Source organism: Onychostruthus taczanowskii, unplaced genomic scaffold (genome assembly GCF_017590055.1).
Source record: "Onychostruthus taczanowskii isolate IOZ18803 unplaced genomic scaffold, ASM1759005v1 scaffold63, whole genome shotgun sequence".
Lineage (NCBI taxonomy): Eukaryota > Metazoa > Chordata > Aves > Passeriformes > Passeridae > Onychostruthus > Onychostruthus taczanowskii.
In genome coordinates this window covers 4,486,414-4,504,883 of record NW_024504012.1, presented here as the reverse complement: position 1 = coordinate 4,504,883, position 18,470 = coordinate 4,486,414, and the positions used below count along the sequence as shown (strand labels likewise).

The 18,470-nt window shown below is 55.9% G+C and overlaps 2 protein-coding genes across 2 annotated transcripts in view; both read right to left on the bottom strand.

The window, feature by feature from the left end:
- Positions 1-7,318, bottom strand: part of TEDC1 (tubulin epsilon and delta complex 1) — a 70,072-nt gene extending 62,754 nt beyond the window's left edge. The window contains exons 1-4 of the mRNA XM_041419983.1: positions 7,221-7,318; positions 6,915-7,056; positions 4,600-4,791; positions 3,595-3,673 (exon numbers count right to left, since the gene is read on the bottom strand). Of these exons, the coding sequence (XP_041275917.1) occupies positions 3,595-3,673; positions 4,600-4,791; positions 6,915-7,056; positions 7,221-7,318 (511 nt within the window). The remainder of the gene's footprint in view (positions 1-3,594; positions 3,674-4,599; positions 4,792-6,914; positions 7,057-7,220) is intronic.
- Positions 7,319-12,263: 4,945 nt separating this feature from the next.
- On the bottom strand, positions 12,264-16,273 carry CRIP1 (cysteine rich protein 1). The gene is made up of 5 exons (XM_041420002.1): positions 16,092-16,273; positions 13,279-13,373; positions 13,129-13,186; positions 12,956-13,003; positions 12,264-12,609 (listed from the first exon to the last, which is right to left on the bottom strand). Exons 1-4 carry the CDS (start codon positions 16,129-16,131, stop codon positions 12,963-12,965), a joined length of 234 nt encoding a protein of 77 aa, XP_041275936.1. The 5' UTR covers positions 16,132-16,273; the 3' UTR covers positions 12,264-12,609; positions 12,956-12,962.
- Positions 16,274-18,470: the final 2,197 nt, after the last annotated feature.

Genomic DNA, 18,470 nt, shown 5'->3' with positions numbered 1-18,470 from the left:
TGCTCCTAAGAGTCACTCAGGCTCAAGGAGAAACTGGATTTACAGAACACCAGTTCATGGAAACTTATGAAACAAAAACATCCTCTCTGGACTGGAAAGCGTGAGATGTAAACTGCTGGAGGAATACTCCCCCATGCCGTGAAAGCATCCTCCTAGATTTGCTCCTTTCTTTCCCTCTGACAGCTGTCACAGCTGGGTGGAGCCAGAGGAATCTACAGTTTCAGGCAGTTCAGGCATTCCTACAGAGCAAAAGACCTAAATCACTCCATTTGCTCTTTCCACAGACCCTGTGAATGAAACAAGCAGCTTCCCTTCCCCATGTCAGGGTGGCAGAAATGCCTATGGCTTGCTAAAAATCTTCCTGTAGATGTGCTCTCCAATCCCTCAAGCACAAGAGGAGCACGGAGATATTACAGAATTTATTTTGATAACTTGTGAACATTCTTACATGAGCAGGGTTTTCATGTCATCCTTTCCTCTTCTGTGTGCATTTGTCAAGAAAGGAACTGCCATAACAGGTAAAGGCAGAAATCCTCCAAAAGGAAGGAGGTTCAGTACACGCCTTCCTCCTTTTTCAAAGCAAATAAGCATCACATGCTGCCATCTGCAGTTCAAGGTGCTCCTCAAAAAACCACATATCAAAGTGGAGGAAAGGAAAGCAGGTCAGGTGCTTTTTATTTTCTTTTATCACCATTTCCCTGCTCTGATATATCACTCAGGCCAGATCCACCACAGCAATTCACCACCTGAATTTCAGTGTTCTTCTGGTCCTTTATCTCCTCCTCTTTCATGTCTCCCTCTGCAACATGCTGCCCTCACAGGAGAGGGTACAGCTGGTGTACCAGGCAGGAACTGGGAGTGAGCAGTCAAGCCATGGACCTGGAAATGGGGCTCAAGGAGCCTGCCTGTGACCTAGAGACGTCCCTTAGTTTTCCCCATCTCTAGAATGCTCAAGTTAAAAGGCAAAAGTATAAATGGCAGTAAAGGTTATGTGAGCACCCAGGACCAAGATGGATTCTTCCATAATGGGCGACCAAGAGAGAGGAAAAAACATCACTCAGACAGAAGAGACACACCAGACACCTCTCTGATGTCTTCTTAAGGCATTAGGATTGGGAGATTTACACTGGAAGACCTTCACAAGGCTCCCAACTAATCCGCTTCTCCACAGATATTATTTATAAAACTATATTCAGCAAGCAAGACCAAGCTGGGGATGAACCTCAGGGTTCAGCTCACTTAAAACTATACTCAAGCTGTGCTCTTCTTTCTTTCTGTGAGTCCTGACAAACATTTTCAGTGATTTACAAGATGATATTCAAATAAGAGCTATGCACTAGCCTGGCAGGCTAAAATGGAAAGGAACTACAAACCAAGTACAATCACAGACACAGATCCATTACTTCATGCACTCAGACAAAGAACACCTGCATAGGTAGTGGTATTATGGGAAACTACTGTTCAGGAAAACATTTTCTGCTGCATTTGTCAAACAAACAAAAATCTTTTGCAGCTCCAGACCTCTTTCCCATGCTATAAAAACTGAACAGCAATCCCAGAAAACAAATGTTTCCTCCAACCATCCAAAGACATATTGCACTGCTACCTGTCAGGTTGTTAACCAAGTTCATCAGCCTCTGTGAAGAACAAGCAGCATGAAACCATTACCTATGATTTCATCAGCAAGGTTATGGCCAGCGTATTCACACAGCTTACTCTGACTCTCCACTGTCCAGTGGCCCACTGCTGTGACATGTTTAAGGGGCTGGGTTTTACATTAAGTTTTTACCAAAGTTTACAGTTAAGTGCTTTTCACTGTGGGAAGAAAAAATTCTCACAGAACCAGAAACCAGGAGCCAGCTGCAGAATTTTATAACCAGTGACTGGCAGGCATCAGTGGGATTCCTGAACTGGCCAAAGATCAGTGTTTCCTTTCTAAAAATAAAGGATATGAGATCACTGGAGAATGGCTTCTCTTTTCCAGAAAGCTGTTTCTATGCACAGTAACCCCTAGACCGAAGGAGTCGTCACAGCCTTCCTCTGGGATCTGGCCACTGCTGCTCTCCTTGCTTTAACCAAGGTAATTAAGAGGTTGTACAAAAAGAGCAAAGAAAAGCAAAGCTTGATCTGTGGACTAAGGCACTAGACTTGGATTAGAGGAATCTGTTTCAGTTCTCTGTTGTGTAACAGGATCCTACACAAACCTGAGAAAGTTATTTAGTGCCTATGCCCGAGGTTTATTTCATTTGCATTAAATACACAAGAGACCAGAGCTGGGGCAGAGAAGAAAAGCAGTAAAATATCGATTGTGTTCAGAGCAGACAACTCATTCACTTGCCAAGCAAAAGTAATTAGTGTCATTTGAAAAACAGTACAGCTCCCCAGCCTGAATTTCAGCTTTAATCACCAAGTTGTGACTAAAAAGGTTTCTCAGAAATCAGCTGAGCAGTTCTCAGCAGAAGCACACATTGCTACCTCACAATATACCAGTGGAGGCTGTGTTTGCTGTCTCCAGAGCCAGGATCCTGCCACATGCACTTGGAAACTCTGTCCCCAAATGCTACAGGCAATTAGTATGGGAGCAGCAAGGATCCAATAAGGTTGCACATGTGCAGGGCCACATCCACAATGCTGTGGGAGACAGTCAATAAATAGACTTGCCATACACAGCAGACTGTGGATGAGTGGAAAAATAAAAACAGACAAATGAAAAATAGCAGTCCTGCGAGTAACAGGACTTCCTGCTGAGCTACCAGCTAAACTATGCTGGTGGTTTTGCTCTGCATTCCACAGTGCTTAACCTTTCTTAATTCCATTTGCAGAGCCACCAGGCTCACAGCTAATCAAGGGCTTACACAGTGCTGTTTAGGGTGTTTTGCTTTCAAGGGCAAAAGTGAATATTAAGTCGAGTTGGCATGAGGAGACCTTGACTCATCACAATACAATTCCCAAAAGGCCCTAGATAGACATGTTTCAAGAGAGAAGATGGGGAGTAGTGTTGTACTTGGAATAACATAGGTTTAAGAAGAAAATTGTCTTCTGCTGTTTTGAGAAGCCTATCTGCATTCAGCTCCTCTCTGGAGCAGTGGTCCTGTCCATAAAGACATTATTCACAGTCCCCCTAAAATAATCACACACAGTCCATTTCTTGTTTTGTCTAGAACTTCAATCTGAAACACTGCCTTTATGGTTCTCACATTGCAATTCCTGGCTCTGACACAGGACTGATAGAAAAGTACCAACAGAATCATGGTATGAATGGGAATGGGAAAAGAAGGAACCAAAGGAAAACCAAATCCACTTCTGTCTTTGCAGATACTGAGAATGCATAACATCATTGCAGAGATTTACCTGCAATAAAATGTCACAGGGATGCAAGAGTCTGTGGAAACATCCCAGTTTCCAGGACAAAGCACATCAAAGAGTAGCAAACCTGCCTCACAGCTCGTTCCCTCATCACTAAACCTGACACCCGGTACATTGGTGGCACAGGCGTTCAAAACAGAGCACTCCCAACAGGGAGAAAGGAGCCAAAGGTGCTACAAAACCAGTCCCAGGACAGATGGAAACTGCAGTCAGCCAGAATGACATTACCTATGGCATCAGACTCTGTCCACCTGCCCCCGTGGATCTGCTTCAGAAGCGCATACAGCAGCTTCCAGAAGTCCAGGCTCTGCAAAAGAGAGGGGTAGAAGAGGAGATCAGCAGGAAAAATATCTGCCATACTATTTAGTCTTAATTAGGCAATTAAACCCATATCTGGACATCACACATGGAACAGCACACCTGCAGATCCAGCCAACACCATCTGATCAGGCAGGTTCATGTATGTCAGTGTTGCTGTTCATGTTCCTGCCTGATGAACACAGAATCTACAGAAAGGAGCACGCAGAAAGAAAAGGACTAACGGGGGCTGCACAGCAACACCCAGCACTTCTACTGCGAGACCCGTGTGCGGAGGAGCATTCCAAAATCTGCTCTGATAAAACCACGTACGGCACAGCTCACCCGCACTCAAACAAGCACCTGAACACACCGGCAAGATCTGACCACCACAGCGTCAAACTCACAAAGCGGCACAACAGAACGAGCTGGAACTGGGAATCGTTGCTTGGCTGCACAAGGACAGCATGCTGACAAACTCAACTAGTGATTCTTATGGCTGGAATCTTAGTCAACACTCGTAAAACCCTTAAAATAGCCGAGGAAGGGAGGTACCCTGTGTGCGAGCTGGAAGCCTCGGAGGCAAAGCAGCACGACCCAAGCTGGGTACGGCAAAGGGCAGCAAACCCCAGGCGACACCGAGAAAGTGTCGCAGACCAGGGTGAAACACCAAGCCTTAAGTTACAACCACAGCAAGGCACGGCCCTTCCCAGAGCGGCGAGGGTGCCGAGAGCTCCCTAACACGTGTCAGCTGGGCGCACAGCGAGCCGGGGCCGCAGCGCGGCCCCGCACGCAGGGCCTGCCCAAGGCTCAGCGCCCGTCGCGCTGCCATGCCGAGCCTGTCCCCGGGCCCAGCCGCACTGGGGTGTCCCGCTGGTCCCCGCTGCCCTGTCCCCGTGCCCCGCAGGGTCTCCGGGCGGAGCGGCCGGCTCTCACCGCCTGCGGCCGGTCGAACCTGGCGCGGCGCAGGGTGTCGGGGGCGGGCCGGGCGCGGGGCGGCAGGGCCCGGCACAGCGCCCCGACGGCGGCGGGCAGCGCTCCCGCTGCCGCCCGAGCATCGCGCCGCTCCCGCCGCCCCGGCCCCAGCGGGAGCGCCCTTCCGGGCCGCCCTCCCCGCGACAGCGCCCCCTGGCCGCAGGGAGGGGGCACTGCGGGCGCGCCAGCCCTGCCTCTCGCCCTGCATGTCCCTGCATCTCCCTGCATGTCCCCTGCATCACCCTGCAGCTCCCTGGATGTCTCTGGATGTCCCTGCATCTCCCCGCACCTCCCGGACCGCCGGTGGTCCCGACGCTTATTCGCTCTGCGCGCACGGCTCGGGGCACAGAACGCTCACGGCCTGCCCCGGGCAGTGACCCACACATGTCACCTCCCCGAGCCATGGACACCGCTCCTGCCCCGGCAGAAAACACCCGGGGAAACCCTGCGAGTTTCCCCCACCCTTCCCGGTGGACAGAGCTGTTGCAGAAGCCGGCTTCGGCGCTGGCAAGAGCACAGCTGTGCTGCAGTCAGAACAGCTCCGCGGACACGGCACAGCAGCGCCGGGCAGCAGCGGCAGCGCTGCCGTGTTCCTGCCTCGCTCAGCGGCCACCTCGGGTCCCCAGGCATTCAACCCCCGACATGAAGCGATCCCAGGGATTAATCACTGGGGGGCCGTGGGGGAGGAGAAACGGAGCTGCTCTGTAGGAGAAGCCTGAGCTCCTGAGGGAAGTCTGGCCATGACCGGGATTTACAGAACCAAAAGCTGGCACAGAGATGGATTCCTGCTGTGGGTTTGCAGAGGGAGCACAGCTGTGTGTGCCAGGGACACGGGGCTGCTCCGCCAGCGCCTCGGGGATCCTGCCTGTGCCTGGCCATGAGACCTGCTGGAAGCCCCCACTGGTGGTTTCTTGGCCAGTTCCCCAGCTCATGGCCCATTTAATGTGCTCACTATGGATCTAGCGTGATGCCTTTACTTTTTTTTTCCCACCAGTATCTGAAGAACATGAAACAACATGTGAAATTCCTTCCCGCTACGCAACAGGCTCTTGCAGCCAAATGGCTGCTTGCAATGAGGAGAGAAATCGCAGTGGTCCAAAGAGTCCTTCAGGCAACGTGAACTGTGTTTGCACTCCTTCCCTCTGGTTGCTGCTCCCTGCCTCCCACCCCTGTGCTGAGGAGCACAGCACTTTCCAGTGCTGAGCGCTGCTTTAGAGCTCTCCCTGTCCTGTGGATCCTGGCTCCTGCTCCAGCCAGCCCTGAAAGGACCCCTGGGTGTGAGTTATCCAGGCTTAAGGATTTTTTAAATATCTTCTCTAGCAGCTGTTGTCTCACATCCTCCTTTCCTAATGGCCTGGAAAGCATTTTCCTTATCCCTTGTCCAGTTCTAGCTCAGCAATCTGTATCCACTTCTTTGCTCTCCTTCCTGACAGGCTTGGCATTTCCACATGGTTCCTTGCCTTTGGTTTCCAAGAGCCCATAAAGTCCCTTTATATTGCCCAGGGCCTTATCAAACCGGGACAGTCCTCTGCTGTCTTTGGCATTCTTCTTGGCTTTCCAGCCTTGCTGCTATCGGGCGCTGTCTGCTCCCTCCATGACACATCGCTTGTCTATTTTCCCGTCCCTGCTGCAGTCTCCAGGCAGGAGGACCTTCAGCTGCAGCCAATTTCCTGTGTTTTCTTGACCACTCCATAAACCCAGCTCAAAGCTTTCCCTGTCCCCACACACATTCCTCTGTCTAGGCCTTTCCTCCCCAGGGCAGCTGCAGAGACAAGGGCTCTCCTGCATGTCCCGGTGCACGCCCAGTGAGTGGTTCTGTCCATCACCCCTCCTGTGGGCTCCTGTCCCCCAGCCAACCCCCGGGCCGGCGAACATCACCACTCAGCAGCTGGGATTCACACCGAGAGCCCCCGTGCCACTGTCCTTCCCGCTGGCCAAACCAGCCCCGTGGCAGCCCAGCACTGGCTGGCTGCCCTGCTGGCCGGTGTTCCCCGGTCCCTTGCGCCGTGGCTCCCCCGGCACGCAGCCCCGTGGGCGCAGCTGACACAGGACGCCTGGCGCTGTGCAGGGCTGGCCCCTGGCCACGGGCGGCTTGGAGGCCAGGCAGAGCATCCCAGGCTCTCAGCATCCCAGCAGCACGAGGGTGCTTGGTGCCAGCCCGCGAGGCCCCACTTATCTGCTCTGCCGACTGCCTGGCCGTGTTCCCAGCGTGGGGGCGGCTGAAGGGAAGGCGATGGTTTCCTGCTGCAGAGATGGACTGTGTGCTATGGACAGACAACGGAGGTGACGGTGTGACGGCCCCCGGTGTGCCGTCCCAGCACGGGTGGCGATGGCACCCCGCTGGCAGCACAGCCCTGCTCGTCCAGGTCACCCTCACCTCCCCTCTCCCAAGCAATAGCGTCCTGGCCGATGGAAACCCTGATGTCATTGTGGAGGGTGGAAGCCCCCAGGACCCTCTCTATAGAAAGGAAGCAGGACAGAGCTGGCTCATCAGCTGGTCCCTGGCTCCCAGGCTCTGAGGCAGATTCAGGACGAGCATGGCAGTGGGGACAACAACAGGAAGGGAAAGTCCAGGCACGTACTGAGTGGCCAGGGATGCTTTAGCTGGGAGAGGCCGCTGGACTTTGCCCTTTCTGGGTTCCTGGGCCTGCGTGGTGCCACACAGCCACACAGCCTCCATTTTCGGTGCAATGTGTCAGCTGCAGTCATTGCCGTGCCGGGTGACTCAGTGAGGCCAAGGGCGCCTGTTTGCACCCGTGCCATGGCAACTCGCCACCAACACGGCCCTGCTGCGTGCACCACAGGGCTGCCAGAGGTGATGACGGTGGCCCTGTCCCATTGCCTCATGCCGATTGTATGCGATAGCAGCCATCCCTGCCCGCTCCCTGATGTCACCTCAGCCCGCTCTGCCAAGGGCAAGGTGTGAGCTCTCCTCCTGCAACAACAATTTCTTTGGTCTTTTGGGGTTTTTTCTTAATGCTTTTATCCCCGTGAAGGCGTGGGCGGGAGCCAGCCTGTCTCCTGGCCAGGCCCCCAAGCCAGGCTTCAGTGCTTCCTGCGCTCCACCACCAGCTCGGGTGGCCGGAGTTCCTCACCTCTCTTCTTCCCCTCTCCTTTCCCTCTCCTTCCTGCGGTGTGGTATCTGCTGAGCAGCCATCAGAGCAGAGCACAGCTTCCCTCCCTGCCTGCTCGAGGGAAGCCTTGGGTGGCCGGTGTTTCACACCCTGAGCAGGTCAGGCTGCGCCGCTTTCCACTGCAAACATTTCCAGCTCCTTCCCTGCACCCTCCTGGCCCTTTCATACACATTTGCTCTTCCCTCGCTGGGACATCAGGTTAAGCAGAGTGGGAAAAGGCATGACCTGGCAGCATGGCCATGGTGCTGGCAGAAAGGAGCCAAGCAAGCACAGGGCTGTGAACACGGATTGCCTGCATAGATGGACTGCAGCAGTGCTGTCATGACTCCACAAATGCTCTGGTGCAGATTTTCCTGGACACAGGCAGTTAGGAGCATGCCTGTGTGTGGGCTCTACCACCAAAATTCAAGGTCAGCTCCCAGCATTTGGGTGGTTAAGAAAGGTGTTGGTGTTTGAGACCCTCTGATGCAGGGCTTTCAGTATGATAAGTGAATTGGGAACAATTAGAAAAGAGGTCTGAGGTCTCAGCAACTTTCTTCTTGGGAGTTTCAGCCTTTTTACTCTAATAGCCAAGTTCCTCTGCACAGAGGGAAACTCCCTCTGACCTCCTCCCCCAGGGCCTTTAACACAAGACTCACCAAAAGAAGACAGAGGCTTCAGTGGGAAGTCCTTGCGCCCTTCCCTCTTGGAAACTCTCCCTGTTTCACTGAAAATAACACAAGAGGTGTGAAAGCCAAATTCAGCTCTAGTGTCTGATGTCAACTTTTCTGCTTCTGCTCCTTGCTTGGGCAAGCCACCCAGGACCTGATAAACACCCCCAGGGCTTTCTGCACCCAGCTGCTCTCTTGCACTGGATCACCAGCAGCAGGAAGGGTGAGAGTGGAGCAGCCTGCGCCCTCCTCTCCTTGCTCCCTAGCTAGACCTCAGGTTCCAGGACCTCAGTTCATGCTCCCATTCACTGCTTGTTACACCACCGGCTGTCATACCCAGAGTCCCTCTGCCTTCAGTATCTTCAGTGTTTGCTGGAGGTGTTGTTCCCCATCAGGAAGAAGGTTTGACCTCCCCCCTTTTTCACCTGCAGAGCTGTTTCCGTTGCTGAGATGGGGGTTCCCCAAACCACTGCTGTGCAGAGCTGGATGGGAAGTCCCATCTCCCCCCGCGATCTGGCAGAGTTCCTGCTGCCTGACATCCGCTGCACGGCCCCTCTTACCCCACTGTCTGCATAAGGCAGATTTCTGAGGCGTTAGGAGATGGGCAGACACTTTTTTGACCTAAAAGATAGCAGAGCTCTTTGAGCTTAACACAAATCAGCCTTAAAAATCCCCAAAGTGGTGGCGTGCTGGATACCACCCAATCCAGCCCGGCTTCATCCCCATGAGCTCTGGCACAGCACAGAGCAGGAAGCTCCTGCAGCCACAGCCCCTGTGCCACTCTCCCCCAGCCAGAGGCTGCATAAACCACCTCAAGGGAAGTGGTAGAAGTGTCACATCAGTGTCCCCATCAGTGTTGGCAGGAGAGGATGAGTGGTCCTGTTGGTGCCCCAGCAAGGTAGCTTTGACCTGGGCATCCAGCAGATGTTAGTCCAGATGTGACCTGAAGGCTGCAGCCACACTGCTAGAACACAGCCCTATCCAGGGGCTGAGCCTGCTGCCCTCCCTAAGCATGACCCTGAGGAGAACCCTGCTGTAGGACTTCCAGCCTGAGCTACCTCCCTTGCCAGCTGCAGGCACAGGGAAGCGTCTGTCCCCTGCTTGAGATTAAGGTCTGTCAATCTGTGCTGAGAGGAGGACACAGGATCAGATCACCCTCACTGGCCATTCCTGCCTGCACTGTGCCCCCATGGCTGAAGGGCCCCCCAGCCCCCTTTCTGTTCCCCTCTCCTTTTCTCTTCCATTCAGAAAGTCACAAAGCTGGGATGGGGAGCAGCAGCAGTTAAGTTTCAAAACCCATCCTGTTTTATGTCTTTGCCAAAATCTCTTCTGCTTCCCTACCCAGGGCGTTGGGGCTCGCCCACACCCAGCTGCCAGAGGAACTGTGATGTTGTTTGTTTTTTTGTCACAGTGATGAAGTGTTTATAGCAACTATCACTCCACAACCCACAGACTGATCTCAGCCCCAGCTTGGGAAATAACGGCAGAGGAAGCACAGCCCCTTTCTTCAGGGTCACCAACGGTGGCGTTTCAGGTCACCAAAGCAGGGAAGTTTTGTGCTGGGCATCCCCATGCTGTAAATAACCCAACAACTTTTGCTGTCCCAGATGGGCAGAAAGCTGGGATTTGCCCGCAGCATCTTGCTCTCCCTGCTGCAGAAGCAGCACAGCCAGGACATCACCACATTGGGAGGGAAGGGACTGTCCTGCCTGTCCCAAGCTCCTGCCAAGGCTCAGAACCAAAAGCATCACAGATGAGAGGCGCTGGAAAGCACACTGCTGTCTGTGCAGTCACACTCCAGGCCACAGAGATTTACTGTTCAAAAGGAGAAAAGGTTGTGTCTGCTGACAGCCCACCTCCCTGGCGCGCCGGCCACTGCCGAGCCTCACTGAGCATCCAGGGGAGGCCTGGCTCAGGCGTGGATTTCCTATCCAAATGAGACACAGCTGTTTCTGCTTCCTCTCCAAAGACCAAAGCGAGTTTTTAAAAAATCAATTTATCATATATTTATTTTGACCAAGGCTCCTTGTGGATGTGACCTGTGCCTGAACTGCCCAACCTCACAGCATCGAGGCTGGATGAGGCAGAGAGTGTGGCTTGTACAAGCACGCCTCTTGGAGATGAATATCCCAGCAGAAAGTCCTGGGGCTAAAAGCCATCTCGGTGGGAGCTCTTACTGCAGGGCAAGCAGAAAAACAGGACTCTAAGAAGGAGATTTTGGCAATCAATACCAAGGGGCTTGTCCCCAGCCCATGCTTGAGGGACCCCTGTTTTTTTAATGCACACATATATTCCCTCTGCAGCACAGAGGGAGGCACCTGCAGGATCAAGCTTAGCTGCAGCTGCCTGGCACAGCCCAGGCCTGGCACAGCTCAGTTCCTGCATCCCTGCATGCACTCAGGTCAGGGAGAGATGTCCCCAGCCACCACAAGTACACTGCAAATCCATGGCCAGGAACAAAAGCAAAAGGGAGCCCTGGGCAGCACACACTGCAAACAGCGGCATACAGCAAACAGCAGAACACTGCCTCCTGCCCCAGCTGCAGCCACTGCCAGTGAAAAGGGCTGGATCACCCCAGCCTCCCCCTGTGCAGCCCCTGCTTTTCCATACCTTTCACTGGTTCCTTCCTCATCCCTGCTGGCCTGGCCCCTTGTACTTGGAATCAGATGCTTCTGAAATTTTAGTGCAAGGTCCTGCTGGGAAGGACCCTGAGCCAAATCCACAGGTCCTTTTCCAATGGACACACTTATGCAACCCTGAGGATGACAGGGCTTGTGTTTGCCATTACTTTAAATGCCTGAGGGAAAACACTATCTCAGTGGCACAGTCAGGCTGCTGAGATTCTATCACTAGTTTGCTTTGAAGCTCAGCTGGCAGGGGAAAGCCATGTCCCAGTGCCCAGAGGCAGGCTGGCAGAAAGGGACGGCTGTGGATGGCCAGGAGCCACAGGTCCATGGGTGCTGGCACCCCCGGGAGGCTGCTGGCACCCCTGGGAGGCTGCTGGCAAAGGCAGCAGTGGGAGCAGGAGGTCCCTACGAGCCCTGGTTGCTGGGAAGGGAAGTCTGATGACAGCTGAGCAGCAATAGCCAGGGCTTGCCTTTGACACAGACGCCTGTGTTTGTTGTGCTATTGGGGTGGGAGGCGAGGCAGCGCCTCGCAGCATCAAGCAAGCTTTAATTGGAAGTTTTAAGATGCTTATCAGATCAGGCTGCTTCTGACACCAAGGATTTTGACACTGGACATGTGTCTCTAACCCCTGAGGGCTTTGGCCAAGTCCCAGGAAGGCTGATGTGACAGTAAAATGCAGAGCAGCTTCTAAGGAAATGCATGCATAAACTGTAGACAAAAATATCCCAGTGGCTGATGAGATATCTCTGAATATGTAAATGGAGTTGTTCAGGTTAAGGGAAGACATGGTTAAGAAATCATTTTAGAAACATTCCTCAAGTTGACATCTTTGACATCTGTCATCCATGTTTCCAGTAGGGCACAAACATTGAAACACAAAAGAGCAAAGCTCTTGAGCCAGCTCCTGCTTTCTAACACCACAGCTCTGCTGTCCCTGCCAGGGGAGGCTGGCTCTGCCTCAGCAGCAACCTCGCGCTTCCCTGAGCCTGTTCAGGTGGCTGCTCAGATCAAAAGCAGCAAATACCAGGTTGTCCTGATGTGACAGTCAATCCTCCCCCAGCAAGACACATCTCTGCCCCAGCTGAGGGCACGTGGGGCCATCACACAGTGTGGGGCTCAATCCAAAGGCCACAGGGGTATCAAGCAGGTGGCAAGCGCTTCACGAGCGGGTCCCGTGGGACTCCTGTTACAGAGAGCACAGCTGCTACAGGAGGAAAGCATCTTTTCATTTATTAAAGACTGAGAATACAACTGTGGGCCCAGCCACGAGAGCTGGATGCCTGAAGCAGAGCTAGGCTTTGGCTGGAAGGGCGCGGTCTCCTCTCCAGGCAGCCTTCAGCAATATCAGCCAAATTTCCTACCCGGCAGGGCAACCCAACGTCCCCACCCTGGCCTCACTCCATCTGGAGCACAGCCTCTCTCCACACCAGCCCAGCCTTGGTTACTTATTGCTTTGAACGTGCTAGTCTAGTACAGGGTGAATTAAAAACAAAAATGCATGTCTGTTGCGGTGTATTTGTGCTGTCTTCAGGTTGTGCTGGGAATCCTGGACGTCAGACCTGGAGAGGGATGGAAAAGAGGAGTGGATGAAGTCAGGCTGGGCTGGGAGCAGAGATATCCCAGGGACAGCGGTGCTCCAGGACAGATCCTGTCTTTGCCAGCGGGTCACAAAGCAAGAGCTTTTGGCACCCGGTGCCGGAGCCAAGCGGCTGCTGACAGTCAGCTGGGGCTGGAGGAGAGGAGCAGCTGGCAGCAGCTCCTGAGCCCTGGTGCAAGGGCTGGGAGTCACAGCGAGCCCAGAGGGATGCTGTGGCAGGCCTGCCTTCCCCACTGGCCTGAGGGAGGACAGCCCCAGCCAGCCCATGGAGCCAGAGACAGGAGGGGAGCTCCGAGGGAAGGACCAACCTGAGGCTTATTTGAACGTGTGGCTCTCAGCTCCTCCCCGGCCGAACCCTGGAAGAGACAGAGCGGGGTCAGCACTGCCATGGGACGGTGAGCACACCGAGGGCCGGAGCTCGCCAGGAGACAGGAGCCCCGAGCCCCCTCACTCCCTCCATGACCCCGCCACAGGCACCCACCTTTGGGCCCGAACAAGGCAGCGTAGCAGGGGTGGTTGCAGTAGGGTTTGCCATCGTGCTGCAGGGAGAGAGAAAGAGCATCAGCCCCACCTCTGCTTGTCCCAGCCCTCAGGTGCAGCAAACCCAGACCCGCTGGGCAGCAGACCTCACCTCTGCATGGCCTCCAGACGTCAGGGTCTTGTTACACTTCTCACATCTCAAGCAGGGCCGGTGCCAGTCCTTCCCCAGAGAAGTCACCTTCTCGGCTGCCATGGAAAGGAGATGGGTGAGTTAAGGCACTGAACAAGCACAAGTTAGTTTTGGCATATTGGCTGCCTTGCCGTCAGCCCTAGGGAGGACATTTTTGGGCATTTTCTCAAGTCTGTCTGTCCAGGACAGAGGGCACTGCGTTCAGACCCAAGTGTGCACACGCAATGCCGTGCACATGCAGGAACATGGATCCACAGCAGTGGTGCCACGCCCAGGGTGAGCAGGGCTGCATCCATGAGGATGGACTCACTTCTACCCCATCTTCCAAAGACCCGAGGACCTCCCTCCTTCCAACATCAGCCTGCAAGGGGATTAATTTCTCCCCAGTGAGCTGGAGCCCAAGAAATCACTAGAGCTGGCAGGGGTGAAAGGGGATGCTGGCAAGGACTGGGGAGGCAAAGCCATTGCCACACCCTGCCAACACAAACCGGTCCCCTCCAGCCACACCTCGGATTCTGCTGGCAGCATGGCAAACCAGAGCAGAGCTGGAGCCGGGCAGGGGTTCAGGCAGCCATGGGAGGGACAACATGGGAGCCAGGACATGTTTGTGGAGAGAGGGGGGAGCACAGGGGGCCTTTTAATTGGGGCACAGCAGGGGAGAAGGGTATTTTCTGCAGGCATGTGTGCTCTTCATATTGGCAGCCGAGCTCCTGGAAATTTATTAAGTGATTAAACAGAGCTGTCCACAGGAATCATGTCAAAGCCAGGTCTGAACACTGTCCCCATGCCTGCAAATGGGACCAAGCCAGTGTGGGTAGTGCATGCCCTGGGGAGCCCTGGGCAGCCTCAAGCACCTTTTTGGAGCCTAAATATGCCCACAACAGCCTGTGCAAGGAGAGCTGGTGGCTGCAGAGGTGGGAGTGGGGGCAGTGCCCAAATGTCACAAGGCAGCCCTGCTGCCATTCCCCAGTGGCACAAAGGGCCTCCTGTGCCCACAGCCTGGCAGCAGCAACAGTGTCCTCCCCCGGGTGCCCCTAGGAGCCTGAGCCTGGCCCGAGGCAGGACCCTCCTATCACAGGGTTTCTGCAAGAAGCACAGCCTCCCCACCTCTTGTAATGCATTTGCACCAGCACTTGGGCAGGAGCTCTGCTAAGGCTCGTTACAGCATTCAGGCATGAAGGCAAAATTCCTGCAAACCCCATCTCTAGTCCTCTCAGCATCACCTCCTCCCCACCCCTGCTCTCTACAGACACGATTTAGCTGAGAGCAGCCTGAGGCACGCCCAAGCAGGACCGCCAGGCTCCAAAAGCCTCAGGGTGCCCCAGAGCCAGGCTTGCTCTGCCTCCTCTGCCAACGCTCTGGATAATCTGCAGGCGCAGAAATCATGCATCCTGCTTGGTCCTCCAACAGCTTTTGAGTCCTCCTCATCCTCTGCATCAACAGACACATTTCGTAATAATTGCAAGCATGATAAGTGCAAGGTCAAACCCCTCCTTGATCAAACGGTGCCATCCCTGCTCCTCCATGGCCACACCTGTGGGCACAGCAAACCCAGCGCGTCCCGACCAGGACTGACCCAGACCCAAGGGAAAGGCACACGCTGCCACCAGCGCCTCGGTGCCTCCTGATATCAAGGCACACAGGTAAATGAGGCACGCCAGGAGCCTGAGTCGCAGGAGGGAGCCACAAACTCTATTGTGCCTGAACCGCCATCCCAAAGCCTGGCTGCAAGCAGTGAGTTCAAGGCAAGGGAACATTCCCCAGCCGCAGGAACCACAGCCCCAGCAGCTCTGGGCAGCGCCCACACCAGCCCCAGCACAGCTCCCCAGGGTGAGCACCGCTGACAGGCACAGAGAGCAGCTCCTGTGTTTGAGTCTCCAACTCCTTGGCTGAGCACAAATAGTTGGGGCACAGGAAATAAAGTAGAGAAAGAAGTCAGGGATGGCACCTCAGTTCCAGATCCCTCATCTTGAGTAAGTCAGAAAGCAGGAAGTGTCTCTAAGCTGCTCCCAGCAAAACCCCTCGAGTTCAGCTATGCCAAGCAAGTCTCAAGTTCAGCTGTGCCAGGAGAGGTTTGGCAAAGGAACCTGCCCATTCCAAAAGCTGATAGCAAAGTGAGAAGCTCAAACCCCACAAATACCCTCAGACAGGACAGCAGGTCCATGGCCCCAGAAGGGGCAGGAGCTTTGGGGCCCCAGTTTGGAGGGAAGACACCTGCGGGAAGCCCAGCAGCAGACAGCAGCTCAACAAGGCTCACACCTACCCTGCAACGGCGACTTAAAAATAGCGCCCAGAGGTGTCATCCTGCTGCGCTAGGTTTAGCACAGCAGAGCAACGTGTGGGCGACCCACTGACCCAGGCACTTGCCCGAGGGCAGGATTTGCCATTGGGAAGGTGCTTGCTTCACCTGCCCAGGCTTTCAGAGCAGGGGGCTTTACCAGCTGGCCCTTTGGGCTCCAAAGCGGCTCAGGGCTGCGGGCTGTGCTGGGAAGGAAGGGCTGGGCTCCCTTGCTGCTCTGGAAGCACCCAGCGCAGCCCGTGCTCTGCAGCCAGGCATCTCCTTGGGGGTGGATCTACAGGATCACCCACCCCGGGGCACCCCGGGGACCCACAGCGCAGGGCTGAGGAGTTCTGGGATACCCCAGGAATTTGCAGTGATGGGGTGTTCAGCATGGGGGGCAGAAGCCGGGGTGCCCAGAGGACCCACAGCCCGGGATCGGTGCCCGGCAGGTGCCCCGAGGTGGGGGCGGCTGGTCGGGGCAGGAAGCCCTTACCGAAGTAGACCTCCTTCTGGCAGCGGGGACACTTGGGCATGGTGTCGGCTCGGCTGGGCTCGGGACTCCTCTCGCACCGCCTGTGGGATGCTCCGCGCCGGCCCCGCCGAAGTCACTGCTCGCCTGCCCCGCCCCGCCAGCGCCGCCCAGATGTGCGCCCCGCCCCGCCCAGATGTGCGCCCCGCCCGCAGCTGGAGGGACAGCCCGGGGCACGGCCCTGCGAGGGCTCCCGAGACGGGGTCCTGCGCCCCCTCCAGCCCTACACCTTCCGCAGCCCTTGGCCCCGCAGCCCCTCCAGCTGCACGTCCTGCGCCCTTCGCAGAGCACAGCCCCGCACCCCCGCTGCCCCACACACAGCCCTGTCCCCTCCGCACCCCGGCCCCGGCCCACGCGTGTGCTGGGGGGTGGCCGAGAGTCCCGCTCCGAGCGGGAGCTGTGCTTGGCATCTCTCACTTAACCCCACTCCCAGACAGAGATTCATGGGGTGCTGCCCACCTGGGCTCACCCCCTCCGAGCACAGATACGTTTTTCTCCCAAGGGAGCGTAAAAGTCGAGCCTCAGGCAGGGTCTCCTGTCCATGGGGAATTTTGGGGTGCGGGGTGAAGCAGGCGGGAGTTCAGGACTGTAACCCCGCTCTTGCAGGACATTGGGAATGGCGTGGGTGCGTCACACGGCGCCGCTCACTGTGGAGAGCCAGCCCATCTGTGTCACTGACTTTGTCATTTTATTAGGAGGGAGGACTTGTTGTTCCTTTGTGCTTGGCTGTGAAGGAAATGAAAAGCCTATCCAAAGGTCTGTTTTGTATGAAACAATCCTCCCCAGGGCACGTTGCTGTGCTGGAAAGGTCATGAGGGCTTGTGAAACCCAGCGCCAGGACGCCTAGTGACTGCCTCCCGAAATGCGAGGCATCCCTCCCGACACCGGATCCCACCCGTGGGTGCAGGAGGAGAGGCGGCAAGCTGTGCCCGGAGGCGAAGTTCACGTTCAGCTGAGACTGCTTTACGACCCAACCTGGCACCAGGAGCCTCCCGTTCAGCACAATCCCCCTGCTGATGTTCCCTGCTGCTGCCAGTGGTCCCGGTCTGTGATCCCACAGTTGGCAGCCCCACTGCAGGCTGGGGGGCACCATGCTGCTCCAAGGGCAGCCTTGGGCTCAGCAGGGTGGGCAGCGCCCATGCCAGCAGGATGTCACCGGGAGCAGCTCCTGGCTGAGGCGTGAGTCATGCTGAGATGCTGAGACAGTGTCTTGCAGTATGGGAGGGGAGGCAGAATGTCCTGCAAGGGCCTCCACCCTGCCTCCTCCCCATTCTCCCTGCCCTGAGGCACCAGTACATGCATGCCCAGACACTGGGTGAGCACCCCGCTGGGCTACCCAGACCAGGATCCTTCCCCACACCATGAGGGGTGCAGCTGGCACCCTGATGAAATATAGGGGACATGTCCTGTCCCCCCTCTGGTGGCCCTGCTCCCCCTCCTACACGGTGCCAGGCCACTTTGGGGCCTCTGACTGGCTCGGACAGATGACTTCAGCTGCAATCCCTTTTAAGGCAGGTTTTGTGCCAGCTGGCAGCTGAAAACTGCCCTCCTGCAAGTCTCCTCCAGCTGGCCAAGTCCTGCGGCCAGTCCCCATGGACCACTTGGCCTAGCTCCTCCTGTGTCAGGAATGCTCCTACCCCGGCTGGGGCAGCAGGTGCCTCTGCATGGCACTGCACACCGAGTGACCCACCTGGAGCAGATCCTGGCCATCTCCTCCTCTCCGTGTCCCCATGGACTTTCTAGAGATTGTTCTGTTCACTCAAGAGAGCAGGCATAGGACCAGGGCCACTCTCACAAAGAAGGCACCACTGAGCCACATGGTGCTCTCTGCCAAGCCTGCCTGCACAGGGCTGTGTGCCTGCTGGCCCCTCCTGGCTCCTCGGCTGTCCTGGCTGGCCCTGCTGGGTTACCAGAACCCACGGACCTTGGGCTACACCCAGCCTGCTTCACCAGGAGTGAGCCAAAGCATGGTGCTGTGTGCCCTGCAAACCTCCATGAATCCCAGCAAGCCTATCTCAGCAGGAAGGCTGCTGTGGGGCACAGCCCTGGATCCTGCACCCCACGGGAGCTGTGCCTGCACCCTGCCCACTGCTGTTCCCCTGATCAGCAGGCATGCACAGGGCTGGGGCAGTGCAGCAAAGCCATCTGGCAGAGAGCCCCAGCAGGGAGGGAGGAAGGGCTACAGGTGCTCCTGGAGCACGGCAGCATCTCGGGAGCCCAGGGGATAGAGCCTCCTGCCCATTTTACAGGGACTGAGTCCATAAACACTTGGAATGCCGGTGTGAGAAACCCGTCAGTGCTCTGAGATGGAGCAGTCCCACTGTGCTGAAGGGAGCTGGCTGG

What these genes read in the sequence shown, in the direction of transcription:
- CRIP1 (XM_041420002.1), bottom strand. Translation starts at nt 16,131, where the DNA reads ATGCCCAAGTGTCCCCGCTGCCAGAAGGAGGTCTACTTCG. An exon ending in CCAGAAGGAGGTCTACTTCG is followed by an intron (nt 13,374 to 16,091) that starts GTAAGGGCTTCC and finishes TTTCCATGGCAG; the next exon opens with CCGAGAAGGTGACTTCTCTG. An exon ending in CGTCTGGAGGCCATGCAGAG is followed by an intron (nt 13,187 to 13,278) that starts GTGAGGTCTGCT and finishes CTCTCCCTGCAG; the next exon opens with CACGATGGCAAACCCTACTG.